A 21,912-nucleotide genomic window follows, 5' to 3' on the forward strand; every position below is an offset into this window, starting at 1 on the left:
GATATTCTTATGTGAGAACTTGCAACCGAATTTGCAATCTGGATATTATGATTGTTTCTTTTCCTCGTTACTTTAGGTCACAGTTTTATCTCTTTTTATAATTTTGTTTATCTTGCTTATAAAGTGACTTCGGAATCGATCATGTCCCTGTGATGACTTGGGTTTTCACCCCACAAATAATAATTTAAGAAATTGATTCATCAACGTTGTTTTAAATAACTTTTTTTTTTAAATAACTTGAAACACAATTTTCAACTTTGAAATATATATATCCCTCTAGGCAAAAGATCAAATACAAATAATCTTAACATACTAAATATATAAATTGAAGGAAAACTTAAAAAAACAAGGTGACATTTTTGTAATTACCACCAACTATCAAAGTTACTATACAAATGTGAACTCAACCAAAAATACCTAAAAAACACAATTTTTTTTAACATTTTTTATTAAAAAATCGCTACATTTTGTTAGCAAAAAAAAAAAAAAAAAAATTGCTGCTACTAAAAGTAGCGATCTTTTAGTGAAAAATGTTTAAAAAAATAAATAAAATAATTTGTGTGTTTTTTTTATTCTTTTAGATTTTTTGAGGGTTTAGTTTTTAGCATTTTAGCGGGGGGGGGGGGGGGGGTGTTAGGTTTTTTTTTTTTTTTTTTTTTTTTTTTTTTTTTTTTGGGGGGGGGGGAAGGGGGGTTAGGTTTTTTAGGTATATTTGTAGAGTAACTTTGATAATTTTTTATAATTACAAAAATGTCACCTTATCTTTTTGAGTTTTCCTTCAATTTGTATCTTTAGTATGTTAAGAGGTGAAATTAAGAACAAAAATAAACAATTGTGAAGAATGTTGGCTCATCATTGCTCTACAAACAGTGAAAATCACACTTAAAAAATTTGGGTGGTTTCACTAGAGTGTCAAATACGTGTATAACAATTAAAAAAAGTGTACCATGTGTTGTATAACACATAAAAAAAAAATACAGTGTCACTTGTTGTAGTTCCTTAGTAGATCAGCCCGTGCTCTATGATAAATCATAAAGAATGTAATATGGCGGTGAGCTGAAAAAACACATCCTCTTGGCACGCAAGAGTTAGGCCTCCCATCGGATGATCAAACCCAAATTCTTCTTCTGACTCACGTAACAAGTTTTGGAACAATGGTTGTTCCAAGTATGATATTGGGACAACAAACCTCCTCTTCTTCTCTTCACCAACGTACACTGCAAGATGACCTTTTGGCACGTCCGAATGATGGTTTTTGCTGTGATACGAGCTCATTTTTTCGTAACCTTTTACAATAGACATCAAAGAAGAAAATAACCTCATAATACCCATACTTGAGTGAGAAAAAAAAAGTGTGAATAAAAGCTCGTTAAAGAATCCTACTTTGGATAGGAAAAAAGACTTGCAGTGCTTTGAGTTGGATTGAGGGTTATATTTATACTAGCACCTTATCTTGTATATAGCGCCTCACATGGTTTGGCCCCAATATCTTTTCCAGGAATGTACTATATTAATTTTAAGAATATTCATACAGAGATAAACTAAAATAACGCGTATAAGTCAGATGCGTAATAAGCAATTATGGGTATACATCAATCAAACTGAGCAAAAGAATTAACTATATATTCTTACGACGAAAAAAATCAAATGCAAATACCCTTATCATAGTACGAATAGAGTGAAAAGGTAAAAAACGTTGTGACATTTGCGTAATTATTTAGTCGTAAAGTAATTATCAAAATTAACTTACAAATGATAATGTAGGGTAATTTTGATTTTTTAAGGTAATTTTGTAAAATGTTCTTATAGGGTAATTTTTATCTTGTAGAGTACTTATCAAAATAATTATTTTTTGTTTCCTTCGGATTTGTTTTATAGTTGCATTGTTGCAGAGAGCCGTTTTTATTAGGGATTTTTACATATTTCCCCCTCCTAAGTTGCCTTATTACGTATTTCCTCAAGCCAAAAATACAATTACATATTTCCCCTTTTTTAAAGAAATTACTCTATTACCCTTGAATATTTCCATAATATTCAATATTCTTTTCCTCTTCATTAGTCGTTCTCTCTTCCCAGCTTGCAAACCCTACGACAGACGCAACATTTTTATGATATTCACCCTCTGTTGTATCGACCCAATTTCAAAAGCTTCAAAATTTTAACCACCCACTTCGAAAAGGTTAAATTTTTTTAACTACCCACTTCCCAAAATTGCTAATATGCTTCTGGCTTTGAATTATTTGATGTTTAATATGTTTCTGGTTGATTTATTATTGGTTGTGTATGATATGTTCATGGTCTTTTGTTCCCATTAGGTGACTCATGATGGAAGACGAAAACAACTCATTTAGTATTGGTTGTGTATCGTATTTGTGCTTCTTAAATTTTATGTTTTTTTTTTAACGAAATCGATTATCAACAAGTAATGATTACATTTTAATGAAAGTTTGTGTTTTACAAGAGTAAAAGGTAGAAGAACCAGAGTGATACTACATGAACTGTGTAAATTTGTAAATGATTGATAATATTAGAATGGGAAAATATGTAAATATTCATTTAATAGTTTATTAAGGGTAAAATAGTCATAAATAAGAGTCATTTTAATGAAAAGGGGAAATATGTAATATAGATGGGTTAGAGAGGGGAAATATGTAATTGTTTTTTTTGACTAAAGTGCACAAATCAACCTTTATGTTATACCTAAACTGCATTTTATACCTTTCACTATGAAATCGGCCAAACCCAACCTTTACCTTCATGTTTTGTTACATTTATAACCTTTAGAACTAGCGTCGTCTAAAAATTCAGTTAAGCTACCTCACATGCTTTGCATGTGAGAGTATCATGGTCTTTTCACCAACCTTTTATAACATAAAGGTTGATTTATGAAATTTTATCTCATTATTATTATTAACTATTATTATTATTATTATTATTATTATTATTATTATTATTATTATTATTATAAACAATAACTTTCACAAACTGTTTGTAAAAAAGACTAATTATGGTTTTAGAAAACATTTTTTAAATAATAAAAAATGTTATTATTTATTAATTACACGGCAACATTTAAAAAACATTTTATAAAAAATCCTTAATTCTTGTTTTACAAAATAACCAAATCCTTGTCCAACAAATAATAAAAATTGTTATTATCTATTAATTATTATATCGAGATAAAAATACATTCGTAAAAAAATGAAAAAGCATAGCATATTTATATTCCTTAAAATTAATAGCTATCGAATATCGATCCAATCAACAAAATTATTTATGGTTATTTTTCTCTCTTTTTTGCTTAAATATAGATTTTACCGAAAACCAAATTGTTACCAAGTTAGTTTGTTTTCTGATGTAAATTACATAGCAAAACATAGTTGCTGTCAACCATCACTAGTGCTCTAGTGGTGGCCACGGATATTTAAGTTCCACCTATGGTTGGCCTTGGTGAGTTTTCCTCTCCAGTTCTCAAGTTCGAGTCTGGGTGATATGGTTTTCTTATTGAGGGGTTTTAATTGGGGATCTATTGTGCGAGTATAAAACTAGAGATTCGGGTTCGCAAGTATAAAGATGAACACCCACCTTGATTGGTTCACTAGAGATTCGGGTTCGCAAGTATAAAACTAGTTTTGTAGAAACAAGAATTAAGGATTTTTTTAAAAAAAATTTTTAAACGTTGCATTGTAAATTTGTAATTTGTAATTAGTAAATAATAACCTTATAAAAACATTTTTTAAACATTTTAGTGTAATTAATAAATAATAACATTTTTTTATTATTTAAAAAAATGTTTTCTAAAATCATTATTAGTATTTTTACAAACAGTTTCTAAAAGTTATTTTTTATAGTAATAATAATAATAATAATAATGATAATAATAATAATAATAATAATAATAATAATAATAATAATAATAATAATAATAATAATAATAATAATAGTTAATAATAATAAGACAAAATTTCACAAATCAACCTTTATGTTATAAAAGGTTGTTGAAAAGGCCATGATACCCTCATATTCAAAGCATGTAAGGTAACTTAACTGAGTTTTTAGACGACGTTATTTCTAAAGGTTATAAATGTAACAAAACATGAAGGTAATGGTTGGGTTTGGCCGATTTCATAGTGAAAGGTATAAAGTGCAATTTAGGTATAACATAAAGGTTGATTTGTGCAATTTTGTCTTGTTTTTTTTTTTTGTCTGGGGAAATACGTAATAAGGCAACTTAGGAGGAAGAAATATGTAAAAAACCCTTTTTATTAAAGTGCAAGTTCTTTTGTGGAGTGATGATTAATTATAGAGAACTATTTTCTTTTTATTAAGCATTGTACTTTTTAGACTAATTTGAATGCGTAGAGTAATGGTTAAGAGTAAATTACAAGTTTTGTCCTTTGTGTTTACACCAAATTGCAAGCGTTGTCCTTTAGCGCAAAAGTTGACAAGTTTTGTACTTAATGTTCCAAAATCTTGCACGTTATGTCCTTTAGGCCAAACCCAGTTAGATTTTTTAGTTAAATCTAATCATGTTCAAAACACATGAGGGCATTATTGTCTTTTTATCTTTTTAGGGACTATTGTGTAAAAAAAAAAAATAAATAAAAAAAAACATTGCTACCAAAACCTTCCAAACCACCCCTCATCCACACAAAACTTCCAACACCAACCCCATTACTTCACTCATTACCATCATCCGAAAAAAGTAAAAAAACAAAAAAATAAAAAAGGGTCAAAAGCCCCAATCTCTCTCTGTATCTAAAATATCTCTGTATACACACGATTCTCTTCCCAAAATTTCAAATCCCTTATCTCTCTTCACAACATTTTCATCAAATTACACATTTAACTGCACAATTTCACATCTACAATCCCTTATTCACTCCACTATTAAATATACTATCGGTATTCACTAGTTAGAGAACGGAGAACCACCGTCTCGATCAGAAGCATCAGAGTTTTTATCTTTGCCTCCCACATACACACATGTTTTTCTTCCGTCTCTGACGGCGTTACGTTTCTTGTGTGTTCTTCGATGTTAGGGTTAGTAGGCGGTTGCCGTTAATGTGTAGCCGAAGGCATCAACGAATTGTTCTGGTAACTTCTTCACTCAAGAGCATAAAACCTTAGATAGGTCTTTAACAGAGCTAACGTATGCAGAGGAGAGAGAAGAGTTGCGATGAGCGGCAGAGGCTCTGATCGCCTGAGTTGCAAGTGATGACGACAGAGTAGCGGCGGTGGCGCCGTCGTTAGAACGATGAATCTCTTGGTTGAAGGTTGAAGACCTAGAAATTAACTGTTTCCGATGGTACGCCATCTGGATTTGATAGATAGATCAATATACAGAGGATGTGTGACAGAAATTAAAAAGGAAGATGAGTAGATGACCGCCGGAAAGATATTCTGATGATCGGAGATCCAGGAGGGGTTATGAACAGTTGAACACAGGTAGTTTAGTGGGATTATAAATGGGGATTTAAAAGAGTTCAGAGGGAATGACCATTTTACCCTCATGTGCATTGCACATGACATTTTTTAACTGAGATTTTTAACCAGGTTTGGTCTAAAGGACAAAACGTGCAAGATTTTGGAAGGTAAAGGACACCGCCTGTCAACTTTTGGCCAAAAGGGGAGCGCCTGAAATTTGATGTAAACATAAAGGACAAAACTTGTAATTTACTCGATGATTAATTAAAGAGAACTATTTTCTTTTTATTAAGCATTGTACTTTTTAGACTAATTTGAATGTGTAGGAAATTTTTATTTTATTTTATGTTTAAAAATTGCTTAACCAGGGTTATAAATCAAAATTTTTCTCACATTATAACGAAAAGTATTTTCGTTTTTGTTTTATATAAATGTCATTAACGATAAGATTTAGTTTTATTTAGTATTTTCTAATTTCTAATACTTAGCATTTTAATATATCTAAATACATAAATTGTGTTCGTTTTTTATATTTTGATACGAAATTAATTAAAAACTGAATTGTATCTAACATACTTTAGTTTTTATACAGCTTAACTTTTTAATATTCCTTTCTTCATCACCGCTGATAGTAGCTTCTATTCCATCTCGATGCAATGCCTCACCTAGATGGAATGTTTGTTTATTAATAAAACGTATTTCTTGAATATGCCCCATGAAAGTGAAGATATTGAAGCAACTACCAAAAATCACCTACGATTTTCATCTTCTTAGACTTATATAATGGGGATCATTCCATGTTATAAGGGAGGACGGCGCGTCCCGTTGTCCGCCTTTCATCACGCGTTGTATAGCGTGGAACACTGCCACCGCCAGTGTTGATCACGCGTGGATTATTAAATGCGTTGAAAATTTCACGCGTTGAGAACTTGAATTGCATATTTTTTTTATTTCTTTAATCATGAATCATGTAACTTCAGTTGGCAGATAGATTAAAAAGTTAAAAAAAAAAAAAAAAAACTTATAAGGATCGATCGATAATTTCTCAACTGAATACTGAGTAACAGCGGCTGAGCTGGAGGAAGAAGGATGTCACACCCCAACCGATGGCGGAAACATTGGGGTGCGAGCTCTAAGCGTTCAGATTGCTCATTAGATTCCATAACACTATTGTTTAACTATAGATTAATTCATTTCATGTAACATTGTCTAACAAACATCAATCCACCATTACAAAACATCAATTCATTAACATAGTTTCAAGTTTCTAGATTAATTAAATGTAGTTTCTAGGCTTCATCCTAGCTTGTTTCAAGGGTCCTAGCATCCTGTCAGCCTGCAACATGTATTAAAATAGAGTCAGTACAAAAATGTACCGGCGAGTATACAAGTTTGAATAATAGCATAATAGATTAAAGTCTCATATCCATATGTAAGTGTAACCAAAATAGTTCCAGCCGTGCTAGTGTTCGCAGTCCAACAAGTGATAGCCCAGGTATCTCGATGCTTTGTTGTTTTCCCAAGTCTCAAGGAAAACTAGAATCCTCCTAACAATACCCCCGAGAATAATGGGGAGGTGCATCTCCTATAGCGCTACTATTGTTAAGGTGGGACTACACACCCTGGATTAAACGTCCACATAGCACAAATAGAATACAAGAATCACAAGTTTCACATACACATAGGATAGAGTTTAGTTTGCAAAAGTCTCAAGTATCGTAGTTTAATAGAATACATGTTACATCCCAAAGTTTAAAACAAAAAGAGATCGAGTATACTCACAGTGATTGCATAATAGATTAACTGTTATTGGATCAAAGGGGGCTCTTTAGGTTTGGCCTGATTAGATTACAACAGATAAGAGTCGGGCAAAATAACGAGATTGTGCAAAGTGTCGGATCAGTCACCCTGATCGGATGGCTGTTCGATCGGATGGCTATCCGATCGAATTGCCATTCGATTGGGATGACCATTGTGTGAGGGGGAAGGATGGCTATCCGATCGGATTGCCATTCGATCCAAAGTTCTAAGTTTTCAAAATTCAAAGTCTCAAAAGATTCTAAGTGTTGAAAGGTTCCAAGGCCCATTGTCACCTTGATCGGATGGCAGTTCGATCGGATGGCTATCCGATCAGATTGCCATTCGACGATCAAAATTTCAAGTATCTAAATGTTTAGGGTTAAGAGGCAAGTGTCTCGTGATCGGGTGGCTGTTCGATCGGATGGCTATCCGATCGGATTGCCACTCGATCGGGTTATCCTTGTCTTGTTCCTAAACTTGTAAAATTTCTATGTTTCTGTTTTAAACAACGATTACATGGTACGTATTAAGACAACGGTAAACACATCAGTGTACAGTCAATCTGATCAGGTGGGAATCACCCCAGTCCGCTCAGTCGTTCGTTCGTTCGTGACGGTGCTTATGTCAGAATTCATACTCTGGTCATCTTCTCCGGCAACAATCCTTCTCCAAACCAACTCTTAGACTACTTATCAAGTCTATAGTCCGTTTAGATCTAGATCTCGCCGCTTTAGGTGAAAGTTTTTAAGAAAAGATGAAGATAAACATAAGTTTTAGTTTAAAAAGTTTAGATCTAGTCACAGATTCGGTGTAAAACGCATGAAATTTCATAGATCTGAACTAGATCTTGACTAGAATGACATCACACAACAGTTTGGTACAACCGCCATGATGACATCACCTTCAAGAGCTCGAATCTTAGAGATTTCACGGTGAAAAGTGAGATTTCAAAGAGGAATCATGTGGAGTATGATGTGTAGATCAAAGATGTACAAGAATCTAGTGTAAAACATACTGAAATCGCCGAGAAATCGAAGAAAAGTGCTGAAAGTGAGGAAGAGTGCATGCTGATCGGATAAGGCTGTCACATCAGTGAAGGACTGATGTGACAGGCCTATATATAGTGTGGAAGGAGAGTTAAGGCGGCGTGCACTCGGATCGGATGGCAGCTCGATCGAGTGGCCATCCGATGGGTTGGCCATCCGATGGGTTGGTCATCCGATCAGATGACTATCCGATCGGATAGTCATTCGATCGGATTGCCACTCGTCAACCACATCTTTTTCGTTCAACCGTCTTTGATTCGTTTGCGAGTTAGATTAAGCGTTGCGTATTATTGGGTAATAGTACAACTAGATTATAGCATTAACACAAAAGATTTTAAGTTTCATAGTTTCCGCCAGCGACAAGACTCCAGTCCTTCGTTCAACCAAGTCTCAAGTATCACAAGCCTCAAGAGTCAAGCACCAAAGTATCAAGAGTCAAGAGTCTAGTCTTCCAAGTATCAAGTGTCAAGCCTCATAGTATTATGTATCAAGAATCTAGATTTAAACATCACAAGAATCTAGTATATAGCGTAAGATTCACCAAGTATCAAAAGTATCAATGACCACATAGTTCAGGGACTAAAATTGACAATATCTAAAAGTATAGGGACGCAGGTGTTTCAGTCTCCCCTCCTTTAGGAGATTTCGCCCCCGAAATCTAGGGAGAAGACTGCTCGAAGAGCTGCGGATACTTGGTCTTCATCTCACTTTTCAGTTCCCAAGTGAATTTGGCGCCCGGCTTTCCTTCCCAACGAACCTTGACGATGGGGATTTTGCTGCGCCTCAGTCGCTTGACACCCTGATCCATGATTTCGACCGATTTCTCCACAAAATGTAACGCTTCGTTTATTTGCAAGTCTTCAAGGGGAACCTGTAGTTCCTCGTCGGCTAGGCATTTACGTAGATTGGATACGTGGAACACTGGATGCACATTGTTTAGTTCCTGTGGCAGGTCGAGTCTGTACGCCACCTTGCCAATCCTTTCAAGTATCATGAAAGGACCCACATAGCGAGGAACAAGCTTTCCCTTCTTACCAAAACGAACTAATCCCTTTCAGGGAGATACCTTGAGAAGAAATCGGTCACCAACCTCAAATTCCAGAGGCTTGCGCCTATTATTAGCATAATTCTTTTATCTACTCCTGGCCTTGATCAAGTTATCACGGATTTGAAGAATCTTATCCGTTGTCTCTTGAATGATTTCAGGGCCAGTAAACTGCTTGTCACCAATCTCATACCAGCTGAGAGGAGATCAGCACTTGCGGCCATACAAAGCTTCGAAAGGAGCCATCTGAATACTGGAATGATAGTGTTTGTTGTATGAGAACTCAATCAATGGTAAATGTACATCCCAGTTACCACCAAAGTCGATGACACAAGAACGGAGCATATCCTCTAGGGTCTGAATAGTACGCTCGGTCTGTCCATCCGTTTAAGGATGAAAGGCTGTGCTAAGATTCAAATGAGAACCCATAGCGGATTGAAAGGTTTGCCAAAGACGTGAAGTAAAACGACCATCACGGTCTGGGATTATGTCAAGAGGTATGCCATGACGGCAGATAATCTCATAGGTATAGATTCGAGCGAGTTTCTCCACTTTATAATCTTCACGAACAGGAAGAAAGTGGGCTGATTTGGTCAAACGATCAACAATCACCCAGATACTATCGTGACCATAAGGTGTACGGGGTAGCTTAGTAATAAAACCCATAGCAATGCTGTCCCATTTCCAAACTGGGATTTCAGGCTGTTTTAAGAGTCCAGAAGGACGCTGATGCTCAGCCATTACCTTTGAACAAATAAGGCATTTAGAAACATTTACAGCAATTTCGCTCTTCATACCGGGCCACCAATAAGTCATACGCAAGTCATGGTACATTTTATCGGCACCTGGATGAATAGAGTAACGAGATTTGTGAGCCTCGGTCATAATGAGCTCACGGAGATTATCGCGATCTGGCACCCAGATGCGATTGAGGTAGTGCTGAAGACCATCAGATTTAGCTTCGAGCTGGTTCATGTTAGCGCCAAGAACTTCAACAGATAGTCCTCCTTCATTAGCTGACGAATACTGAGCTTCACGAATACACGCATGCAGATCATTAGAAATACAAATAGCCTTAAAATGAGTTTTACGACTAAGAGCGTCGGCTACTACATTCGCCTTGCGAGGATGATAGCGAATTTCGCAGTCGTAGTCGTTAAGCAGTTCTACCCAACGTATCTGTCGCATGTTCAGTTCCTTTTGGTCAAAGATATGTTGAAGGCTCTTCTGGTCAATGAAAACCACACACTTTGTACCATACAGGTAGTGTCGCCAAATCTTTAACGCAAATACAAATACCCCAAGCTCCAGATCGTGAGTAGTGTAGTTTTTCTCATGTACCTTGAGTTGACGAGAGGCATAAGCAATAACCTTGTCCCGCTGCATGAGCACACAGCGCAATCCACGGTTTGAGGCATCACAATATACCACGAAATCGTCATTCCCATCGGGTAGAGTAAGAATAGGAGCGTTACACAAAAGGGTCTTAAGAGTCTGAAAAGATTCCTCTTGCTCGGGACCCCAAGCAAAAGGTCTCTCTTTTTGGGTCAGGGAGGTGAGAGGTACATCAATCTTAGAAAAGTCCGAGATGAATCAGCGGTAATAACCAGCCAATCCTAGAAAGAAACGAATCTCAGCTGCGGATTTAGGCGTACTCCAATTCTTCACTACTTTAATTTTAGACGGATCAACATGAATACCTTGCTGACTAACGACATGACCAAGAAATTGCACTTCATCAATCCAAAACTCACACATAGAAAATTTAGCATACAGGCGTTCACCACATAGAAGTTCAAGCATCAAGCGTAAATGTCGAGCATGATCAGCTTTAGACTTAGAATAAATGAGAATATCATCAATAAAAACTATCACAAAACGATCCAAATAGGGTTTACAAACACGATTCATAAGATCCATGAACATAGCGGGTGCGTTGGTCAAGCCAAAAGGCATGACCACGAACTCGTAGTGCCCATAATGAGTACGAAATGCGGTTTTGGGTACATCATCCTCGAGTACACGAAGTTGATGATATCCAGAACGAAGATCGATTTTCGAGAAACAGGACGCGCGTTGTAGTTGGTCAAATAGGTCATCAATACGAGGTAGAGGGTAACGATTCTTAACGGTAAGCTTGTTAAGTTCACAGTAGTCGATACACATACGAAACGAACCATCCTTCTTCTTGACGACTTGCACAGGAGCACCCCACAGAGAGGTACTTGGGCGAATGAATCCCTTGTCGAGCAATTCTTGCAGTTGGCTGGATAATTCTTGCATCTCGGAAGGTGCAAGACGATAGGGAGCCTTGGCGACAGGAGTCGCACTAGGTACGAGATCAATACGAAAATCAACAGATCTAGGAGGAAGAAGACCAGGTAGATCTTCAGGAAAGACATCAGGGAAATCACACACTGCTGGAACATCACTTATGTCCTTCCCCTTGCCCTTTTGTTCCACCACGTGGGCCAAGAAGGCAAAGTTTTGTTTACGTAAGCATATGTTCGCTTGAGTGCATGACATCAGCCTTAGTCCTTTCGAAGATCGGTCTCCATAAACATGCAAAATATCACCAGACGGAAGAGGTAAACGAACAAACTTCTCGTGACTAGCAATCTCGGCATGATTCTTACGCAACCAATCCATACCGATTATGACATCAATACTACCCAGTCGCATAGGTATGAGATCATTAGAGAAGACGTGATCGTTAAGAGTCAGGGAACAATCACGCAAAATAGAATCGACGAGAATTGACTTACCGTTGGCGACCTCGACAGAGAACGACTCAGGTAACTTGGAGCGTGGACGGTTTATCAAAGACTCAAATTCCACGGACACAAAACTTCTATCGGCACCAGCATCAAATAGAATCGAAGCATAAAGCTTATTCACAAGAAACGTACCATTAACGACGTTATTGTCATAACGAGCCTAATTAGCATTAAGGTTGAACGCTCGTCCACGAGAGGCTGGCTGATGGTCTTGGTTCAGCTGAGGACACTGGTTACGAAGATGAGTAGTGTCTCCACACTTGTAGCATGCGGAACAGCATTGACGGGCCTAGGATTCTGCTGAGGAGCTGGAAGAGCTGGTAGGGCTGCCTGAGCTGGGGCTTGCTGAGCTGGTTGGGCAGGGTTAGCTTGCCGGCAATAAGGAGTCGTGTGACCATAGTGATTGCAATTGGTACACAAGCGACATGCTGAGGTAGTAGGGTGATGAAAATTGCAAGTCGTACACTTGGCGTAAGACCTAGAGTACTGCTTCCTGACTTCAGGAGCAGCAGTGATTGGAGAAGCAACAGCAGGAGCAGGTTTAGTAGCAGGGTTTACAGCATGAACAATAGCATTGCATCCTGAACTCTGAGATTTTCGTCTCTTGCTCTTGCTGCCACTTGGTTGCTGGGTAACTTGGTGTGCAGACTTGGCGGGAGCAGAGTTAGCAAACTGCTTATCACGGACGCGGTTGTTGTTGAGACTAGCTGCAAGACGGTAGACTTCCTCAATAATTTTGAGCTGAGCTGCTTCAATAGAATCACGCATAGCAGGAGGTAGACCATTGATGTACTTGGTTATCATGCGCTTAGGGGTAGAAACCAAGTGAGGAACGATCAAGCTGAGCTGCTTGAATCGGGTAGTATAAGCCAGATTATCATCACCAATCTGCTTCAAGTGCCAAAACTCTTCTTCGAGCTTCAATTGTTCATGGGGAGGGCAGAACTCAAGCATCATTAGTCTCCGCACCTCGGCCCATGGAAGAGCATAGGCTTCTTCATTTGAACGGATGTTTCTCTCATTTGACCACCACTCCAACGCTCTGCCCTGAAACATTCCGGTCGCACTCCTAGTCTTTAGATGATCTGGGCACTCGCTGTTGATAAAGGTAATCTCGATGTTGTCAAACCACTCGAGCATCGCGGTCACCCATTCACTGGCCGTGAAAGGCTTAGGATTGCAAGAGATGAAATGCTTGTAGCTGAACTTAGTAGGCTTTTGCTTCTCGGCCTTCGAGTCCACAGAGGATGGATGAGTGTTTGACCCTTGGATCTCAGAGCCGATCTTTGGCACGACTCGAGCGATCTGGTCGGCCATGAAGGACATCATCTTTTTCTGAGACTTCTCCCTGGATCTCTTGAGAGTGTCGGATAGCTTTCGAAAAGACATCTAAAGGTCCGATAAAAGGATCGTATAAGTCTAAATTTACAAAGCCTCGCAATAAAGATTCACACACGATAGACTAAGACTCAAAATTCAACAAGATTCACGTAGATGAAAGACTCAAGTTTCACATAGATTTCAATAGACTCAACACCGCAGAACCCACGGCCTTCACACGGCACGTGGTACGAAGCTTGGCAACATGTCGGAAACGCTTATATATAGGAAGTACCAGCGGCGTATCCACCACGCTTCGGGCACAATCGCTTCTGCCTCGTACTCGGTGTCATGTTACATGTCGCAAAACACACTCATCATCATTATCATAGTTTCACATAGATTTCAATAGATTTCCCTAAGCTTCAAATAGTTTCACATAGATTAGTGTTAACAATCCACAAACAACGAAACCCCGAATGGCACGTGCTACGAAAGTTCGGCAACATGACGGAAACACTTATATATATATATATATACATATATATATATATATATATATATATATATATATAGGAAGTACCAGTGGCGTATCCACCATACTTCAATCATGCCACGTCCGTCTCGTCATCGGTGTCATGCTTCGTTAACAACAACATTAGAATTCACTACAAGATCTCCACATAGATTGACCAAATAGATTCAATAACATAGATTAACCCAAATAGATTTTACAACTTCAATCCGAGTCTACAAAACTACGAACTTCACTTAGCGCGTGGTACGAAGGTTCGGTAACATGCCAGAAACACTTATATATAGGAAGTACCAGCGGCGTATCCACCATGCTTCGGACATGCCACTTCCGCCTCATCTTCGGCACTAGACTACGTTTAGTATTTTGTTTCTCAAAACACATACACAGATTTTGCTAGAGTACACAATAGATTTCACATAGGTTTCACATAGATTACATAAACAGTTCTTCCATAGTTTTAGAATTCAACAACATAATCACCGATCAAAACACTAAGTTTCGCATGGCACTTGGTACGAAAGTTGGTAACATGTCGGAAACACTTATATATAGGAAGTACCAACGGCGTATCCACCATGTTTTGGACACGTCAATTATCCCTCGTATTCCATGCCATGTTACATCTAGTGCCTTACAACCACAATAGCACGTAGATTCACCAACTAGATTAACACCATAGATAAGCTTCTTAAATTTTAGTTTGATCCTGAGAGATTAGAATTTAGGCTTTAGATTGTGGACATACGTGCGACTTGTGTAAAAAGTATCAAAATAAACGAAGAATCAAGATAAACGAAGGATCAAGTTTAAAACCAAACATAAAAATCGAGATAACATAAAAGATGGCTCATAAAACATAGAGTGTTCCGGGTAGAGGAACGGTGACTAACCAAAGTGAATCGAATCCCTTTCGAATTGAGGCAACGTATCTTGACTTACTTGGACAAATACGTCATCGATGTTAGGCCTACGATATTCGTCCTTTTGGTCATTTCACGTTCCTAATTGATTGGGAATTTCGAGACTTTGGCGAGACATAAAAATATCAAGGAGTGGGACTGGTTATCAAGGTCTGAGTTTCACCTCTATCTTCACAACATCGTACCCTAATAGCGTCGGTACTTATCCGCAGACAAGACCTACTAGAATAATATGGAGGTTTTCCATCAAGGTTCAGATGTCACTCCTGACTTGAGGGTAAATCTCGTGCAAAATACAAACACCAATTAACGGTGTTTTCAAAGTATCAAGTGTATATTGTATCAGCCTTAGGAAAGGCATTGTAAACTTAACAGGAAAATGTGCTGCTAGGAAGCAGATATGGTAGAATACATAAGTTTTAAACAACAAATAAGAGTCAAGATTCCTAGAACTATAGACTAGAGCAAGTATTCCTACTTATCCTAATTCCCTATAGTTATGGCTCCGATACCAATCTGTCACACCCCAACCGATGGCAGAAACATCGGGGTGCGAGCACTAAGCGTTCGGATTGCTCATGAGATTCTATAACACTATTGTTTAAATATAGATTAATTCATTTCATGCAACATTGTCTAACAAACATCAATCCACCATTAAAAAACATCAATTCATTAACATAGTTTCAAGTTTCTAGATTAACTAAATGAAGTTTCTAGGCTTCATCCTAGATTGTTTCAAGGGTCCTAGCATCCTGTCAGCCTGCAACATGTATTAAAATAGGGTCAGTACAAAAATGTACCGGTGAGTATGCAAGTTTGAATAATAGCATAATAGATTAAAGTCTCATATCCATATGTAAGTGTAACCAAAACAGTTTCATCCATGCTAGTGTTCGCAGTCCAACAAGTGATAACCCAGGTATCCTGATGCTTTGTTGTTTTCCCAAGTCTCAAGGAAAACTAGAATCCTCCTAACAATACTCCCGAGAATAATGGGGAGGTGCATCTCCTATAGCGCTACTATTGTTAAGGCGGGACTACACACCCTGGATTAAACGTCCACATAGCACAAATAGAATACAAGAATCACAAGTTTAACATACACATAGGATAGAGTCTGGTTTGCAAAAGTCTCAAGTATCGTAGTTTAATAGAATACATGTTACATCCCAAAGTTTGAATAATAGCATAATAGATTAAAGTCTCATATCCATATGTAAGTGTAACCAAAACAGTTTCATCCATGCTAGTGTTCACAGTCCAACAAGTGATAGCCCAGGTATCCCGATGCTTTGTTGTTTTCCCAAGTCTCAAGGAAAACTAGAATCCTCCTAACAATACTCCCGAGAATAATGGGGAGGTGCATCTCCTATAGCGTTACTATTGTTAAGGCGGGACTACACACCCTGGATTAAACGTCCACATAGCACAAATAGAATACAAGAATCACAAGTTTAACATACACATAGGATAGAGTTTGGTTTGCAAAAGTCTCAAGTATCGTAGTTTAATAGAATACATGTTACATCCCAAAGTTTAAAACAAAAAGGGATCGAGTATACTCACAGTGATTGCTTAACAGATTAACTTTTATTGGATCAAAGGGGACACTTTAGGTTTGGCCTGATTAGATTACAACATATAAGAGTCGGGCAAAATAACGAGATTGCGCAAAGTGTCGGATCAGTCACCCTGATCGGATGGCTATTCGATCAGATGGCTATCCTGTGACAACCCGAGTTTTCAAGGTCTCTACTCGACTTAATACTTGTTCACAAAGTGTTGTTTATATATATATATATATATATGGTGTGTATTATAAGTGTGTATGTGATATATGTTTTGTATTGATGATATGTTTTGTATAGTTAATAAAAAAATGGAACCTTTGCTAAACACCCCTACCCTCACGAAAACAACCCCCCCCCCAACGAAAACACCCCATGGCGAAAACATGGGAGTGTTTTCGTCAAGAAGCAGGCCGACGAAAACATAATGGGCTTTTGGCCCAGTGACGACCAGTTATATGTTTTGATTCCAACCTTTACGTGAAAGTTTTAATCGGCAAACCCTAGTCACCTCTCACATTCTCTCTCCCCATCCCCGTGCGACGACAATATTGAGATCTCGAAGCCTTCTATATCAAACGATTCATTGTTCTTCTTATCTCGGTTAGTGTTTAATCACTGATGATTATGGTTTTGAGATTATCGTTGTTATTAGTTTGGCATCATTATTAACTGTTGACTATGTAGTGCCCATGATCATAATTGAATGATGATTTTTGTTAATAGTCATTAGATTTATGTGATTGTATCGATTGTGGGTGGTGGGTAAGTTAGGGTTTGATATGTGAGTGGTGATGTTATGCACGAAACTGTGGTCCTTGTACTGATCGAGTTTGATTGATGATTAAAAGTTACTGGTTGTTGCAATCGTATGAACATTAGGGTTATGTTGATGATAGTTAATTACTGGAAATCTATGCTATTGAAACTGCCATGGATGATTATGTTGGGTATATGATTATGTTGATGATTGAATATGTAACTGCTAGATAGATGATCATTAGGGTTTCTATGTTTCGTAACTGTTGACGATGAACACGCTTTGCCCGACGAAAACCCCTTTCCCGACGAAAACTGAAAAGCGACGAAAACATTTTGAGAGTTCGTCGCCTGGGAGTTCGTCGCCTGGGTGATTTTGTCGCCTGGGGGATTTCGTCGAAGAGTGTTCGCGACGAACACTAATGTTCGTCAAGTTGGAAATCCTCCACGGTAAGTCAGTTAACTCAGTTAAGTCAGTTAACTCAGTTAAGTCAGTTAACTCAGTTAAGTTAGTTAACTCAGTCAAGTCAGTTAAGTCAGTTAAGTCTGTTAGGTCTGTTAATGGATAGCTAGGTTAGAATAAACTGAGAAATCAACCATGTGAAGCATGTATTGTATGAACTTGATTAACTGCTTACGTGTTACATGATGTTAACTGTCAAGCACACTTTGTGATATAGATTGCGTGTGAGTCATTACAAACATAAACTGATTGTGTATACGTGCATACTATAGGCTTTGACTGAATTGTTTATGCAAGTATATAAGCATACCGAGCAAACCGAGGTGAGTTCACACACTTTCTAAGGCATGGGATTCCCGGTGGTTGGGAATGGGTTAATAAATTAAAACAGAACCTACATATCCTCCTTGGGTAGGATATGTACCGCCATCCTCCATGGGTAGGATGCCAATAATCCTGCGTATTCTCCTTGGGTAGAATACGTACGTTCGTCCTCCTTGGGTAGGACAACAACCTTAAACTTACTAGAAAAAACTCTATCATAACTCCCTCAATTTTATATCGACTTAATCACCGGGCCAATGGCGAGCGGGTCATTAGTTAATAGCGCTATTAGGGTTGACAAGCCTCACACCATGCCGGTAGGACGGGCGTGTACTAATGGATCTGGGCACTCAGTCAATGATGATAGTCATTGACTTAGGGCACAACTTACTTTCGTCAGTTGTCGATATGGTAATGGTCTAGTGGTTCACATGGGGAAGCCCCCACCGTTTATGGATATGGATTGGGCAATAACGAGACTGGTTAACTCGTGGTTTACGAAACAACTTATGGTTTTCAAAACAAACTTGTAAAACTAAACAACCAACTGTGAACTCGCTCAACTTTGTTGTTGACCCGTTGTTACATGCCTTGCAGGTCGTTAGGTATTTATGGAGCTTGCACGAGGAGGCGTGGTCGTTGTGGGACATGGATAGTCGTATGCCATGTCAAACATTTGATACATTTGAACTTAAACCTTGGTTTTTAAACATTATGCTTCCGCTTACAACTTAAACTATGTTTTATTTGGACACCAATTATATTGTGTTGGGTTTTATATTTTTTAATATGCTTTGTTCAATACGATTGGTGGCTTGATCCTGGTCAGTCACGCCTTCATGCGGTGATACTCCGCTTGTGGATTTTGTGGGTGTGATAGAATGGTATCAGAGCCATTGGTTACAGTGAACTTGGTTTTAAAACGCGGAAAAGCTTTTTGACAAAACCAGACTATAACCTGTACAGTGCTCAACGATCCACAACGACGCTTCCCTCCACGTGCAAGACTCAACATTCTTGGTGATATGGTTTATGTTTATATTACCTACATGTTAGTTACATAGTACATCGTTCACGGTATGCTTAGATAAATGTAGCAACTATTGTTTGAAACACATGTGTGCTTACTCTCTTCAGTCATCGCACTTTTGCGACACTTTTCTCACTCGTGTTTCCTTTGATATGAAGATCATGAGTGGACGTATCAACCTAACTCAAGCCCAACTGACGGCTTTAATCAATGAACAAGTTACTGCAACACTCGCAGCCGATCAGGCAGGAGATATAACCAGCCATTGCAACTTACTCTAGGATCTTTAGATCCTACTCTCGTAAACCAACACTTGTGCTTAACCTTGTCTCTTCTTACTCGCACGACAGTTCAACATGCTCAACCTCCTGCATGTACTTTCAAAACTTTCATGGACTGCCGACCTACTACTTTCAATGGCACTGAAGGAGCTGTAGGCCTAGTTTGAAAAGCTCGAATCTGTTTTTGAGATGTGTGAATGCCTTGAGGCTCGTAGGGTGAAGTATGCTACTGGTACTCTTGAAGGTGTAGCACTCACGTGGTAGAACGCTCAAGTCCAAATGCTGAGGTTGGTTGCTGCTAATGCCACCCCATGGAACGATTTCAAGGAATTGATCAAGGAATAGTACTGTAATCGTGATGACATTCACAAGCTGGAAGTAGAATTCTTCAACTTAAAGATGACGGGGTCGGAAATTGAAGCGTACACGAAAAGATCGAATGAGCTGGCTATCTTGTGTCCTACTATGGTAGATCCTCCTATCAAGCGTATCGAGCTGTACCTCAAAGGTTTAGTGCCAGAGATCCAGAGTCATGTGACTGCAGTGAACCTTGCCACTATTCAGCAAGTTATTCGTTTGGCTCATCGTCTAACTGATCAGGCAGTCGAGCAGAACAGGCTGCCCAAGCGTATTGGTATTACTACTATTACTACTACTATTTCTGATGCCCCCAGCTACAACAAGCGCAAATGGGATGGAGCCTCCAGCAAGGATTCGACTTCAGTTCAGTCTCAGTCCCAGCAGCGAAGGACTGATGACTACAAGAGCCTTGGTCAGCAATCTTCGGGTAGTCAGGGGCAGGGTGGATACAGAGGAAATCACCCCAAGTGCAACCGATGCAACATGCATCATAGTGGGCCGTGCAATAAGGGCTGTTGTCAGAGGTGTAACAAGCTTGGTCATGAAGCTAAGGATTGCAGGAGCGCACGACCGGCAAATCAGAATCGTCAACAACAGCCACCAGCTCCACAGAATCAGCAGCAGCAACAACAACATAGTAATAGGGGATGCTATCAGTGTGGTGCTGAAGGTCGCTTCAAGTGAAACTGCCCCCAGTTGAACCAGAATCAGAACAAAATAATCAGGGGAATGGGAACAAGAATGGGGGTAACAACGGGGGAAACAATGGTGGCAATGGTGCCAGGGGACGAGCTTTTGTGATTGCTCAGGGTGATGCAAGGAACGATCCCAACGTTGTGATGGGTAAGTTTCTTCTGGATGATTTCTTTGTTACTGTTTTATTTGATTCGGGTGCCGATACTAGTTATGTGTCCCTAAAAGTTAGACAAATGCTTAAGCGCACTCCAACACTTTTGAACACCAAACACATGGTAGAGCTAGCAAACGGTAAAATTCTCGAGGCCACACATATAGTTAAGGGTTGTAATCTCATCTTAGCTGGTCAGACCTTCTCTATCGATCTTATTCCTATCGTTCTTGGTAGTTTCGACGTCGTCATTGGAATGGATTGGCTATCTAAACATCGAGCAGAAATCCTTTGCAAGGTGAAGATCGTCCGCATTCCTCTTTCAAGTGAAGAGCCTTTAGTGATTCATGGCGACAAGAGTGGTGCTGTTGTGGGCATCATCTCTTTCCTTAAGGCCCAGAAGTGTTTGCGAAAGGGCCACACTGTTATTCTAGCCCTCGTTTCTGATACATCCTCGAAAGAGAAGAAGATAGAAGATATTCCGATCGTACGCGACTTTCCTGAGGTATTTCCTGAGGAATTACATGGTCTTCCGCCTCATTGACAAGTCGAGTTTCAAATCGAGCTAGCTCCTGGAGCAGCACCAATAGCTCATGCACCTTATCGTTTGGCTCCATCAGAACTTGAGGAACTGTCCACGCAACTACAAGAGCTCTTGGATAAGGGTTTTATTCGTCCTAGCTCTTCGCCTTGGGGAGCTCCAGTATTATTTGTGAAGAAGAAAGACGGTACCTTCAGGATGTGTATTGACTACCGCGAACTCAACAAGGTGACCGTGAAGAATCGCTATCCTCTTCCACGCATTGAGGACTTATTCGACCAGTTGCAAGGGTCGAGTTTCTACTCAAAGATTGACCTGAGGTCAGGCTACCATCAACTGAGAGTCCGAGATGAGGATATCTCTAAGACAGCATTCAGGACTCGTTATGGGCATTACGAGTTTCTGGTTGTGCCTTTTGGATTGACGAATGCACCTGCGGTCTTCATGGATCTTATGAACAGAGTGTGCAACCCTTATCTGGATAAATTCGTTATTGTTTTCATCGACGACATCCTGATCTATTCTAAGAGTCAGGAGGAACACGAGCATCATCTACGGCTTATTTTGGAACTCCTTCGAGCAGAGCCGTTATATGCTAAGTTTTCAAAATGCGACTTTTGGCTTCGTGAAGTCCATTTTCTAGGCCATGTGGTAACCAAGGATGGGATTCATGTCGATCCATCCAAGGTAGACTCAATCAAGAACTGGCCTGCACCTCGTACACCAACAGAAATTCGCCAATTCTTGGGTTTGGCGGGCTACTACAGAAGATTCATCAAGGATTTCTACAAGATTGCGTAACCTCTCACTTCACTAACTCAGAAGGGTGTCACCTATCGTTGGGGTGCACAGGAATCTGCATT

The 21,912-nt window shown here is 38.9% G+C and overlaps 1 protein-coding gene across 1 annotated transcript; it reads right to left on the reverse strand.

Annotated features, from left to right (window-relative positions):
- Nucleotides 1–930: 930 nt before the first annotated feature.
- LOC110921736 (auxin-responsive protein SAUR21) lies at nt 931–1,368 on the reverse strand. Its single transcript, XM_022166083.2, has one exon. It carries the CDS (start codon nt 1,330–1,332, stop codon nt 1,030–1,032), a length of 303 nt encoding a protein of 100 aa, XP_022021775.1. The 5' UTR covers nt 1,333–1,368; the 3' UTR covers nt 931–1,029.
- Nucleotides 1,369–21,912: the final 20,544 nt, after the last annotated feature.

Source organism: Helianthus annuus, chromosome 17 (assembly GCF_002127325.2).
Source record: "Helianthus annuus cultivar XRQ/B chromosome 17, HanXRQr2.0-SUNRISE, whole genome shotgun sequence".
Taxonomy (NCBI): domain Eukaryota; kingdom Viridiplantae; phylum Streptophyta; class Magnoliopsida; order Asterales; family Asteraceae; genus Helianthus; species Helianthus annuus.

Excerpts from the sequence above, each read along its gene's own strand:
- LOC110921736 (XM_022166083.2), bottom strand. The coding sequence starts at position 1,332 with ATGGGTATTATGAGGTTATTTTCTTCTTTGATGTCTATTGTAAAAGGT.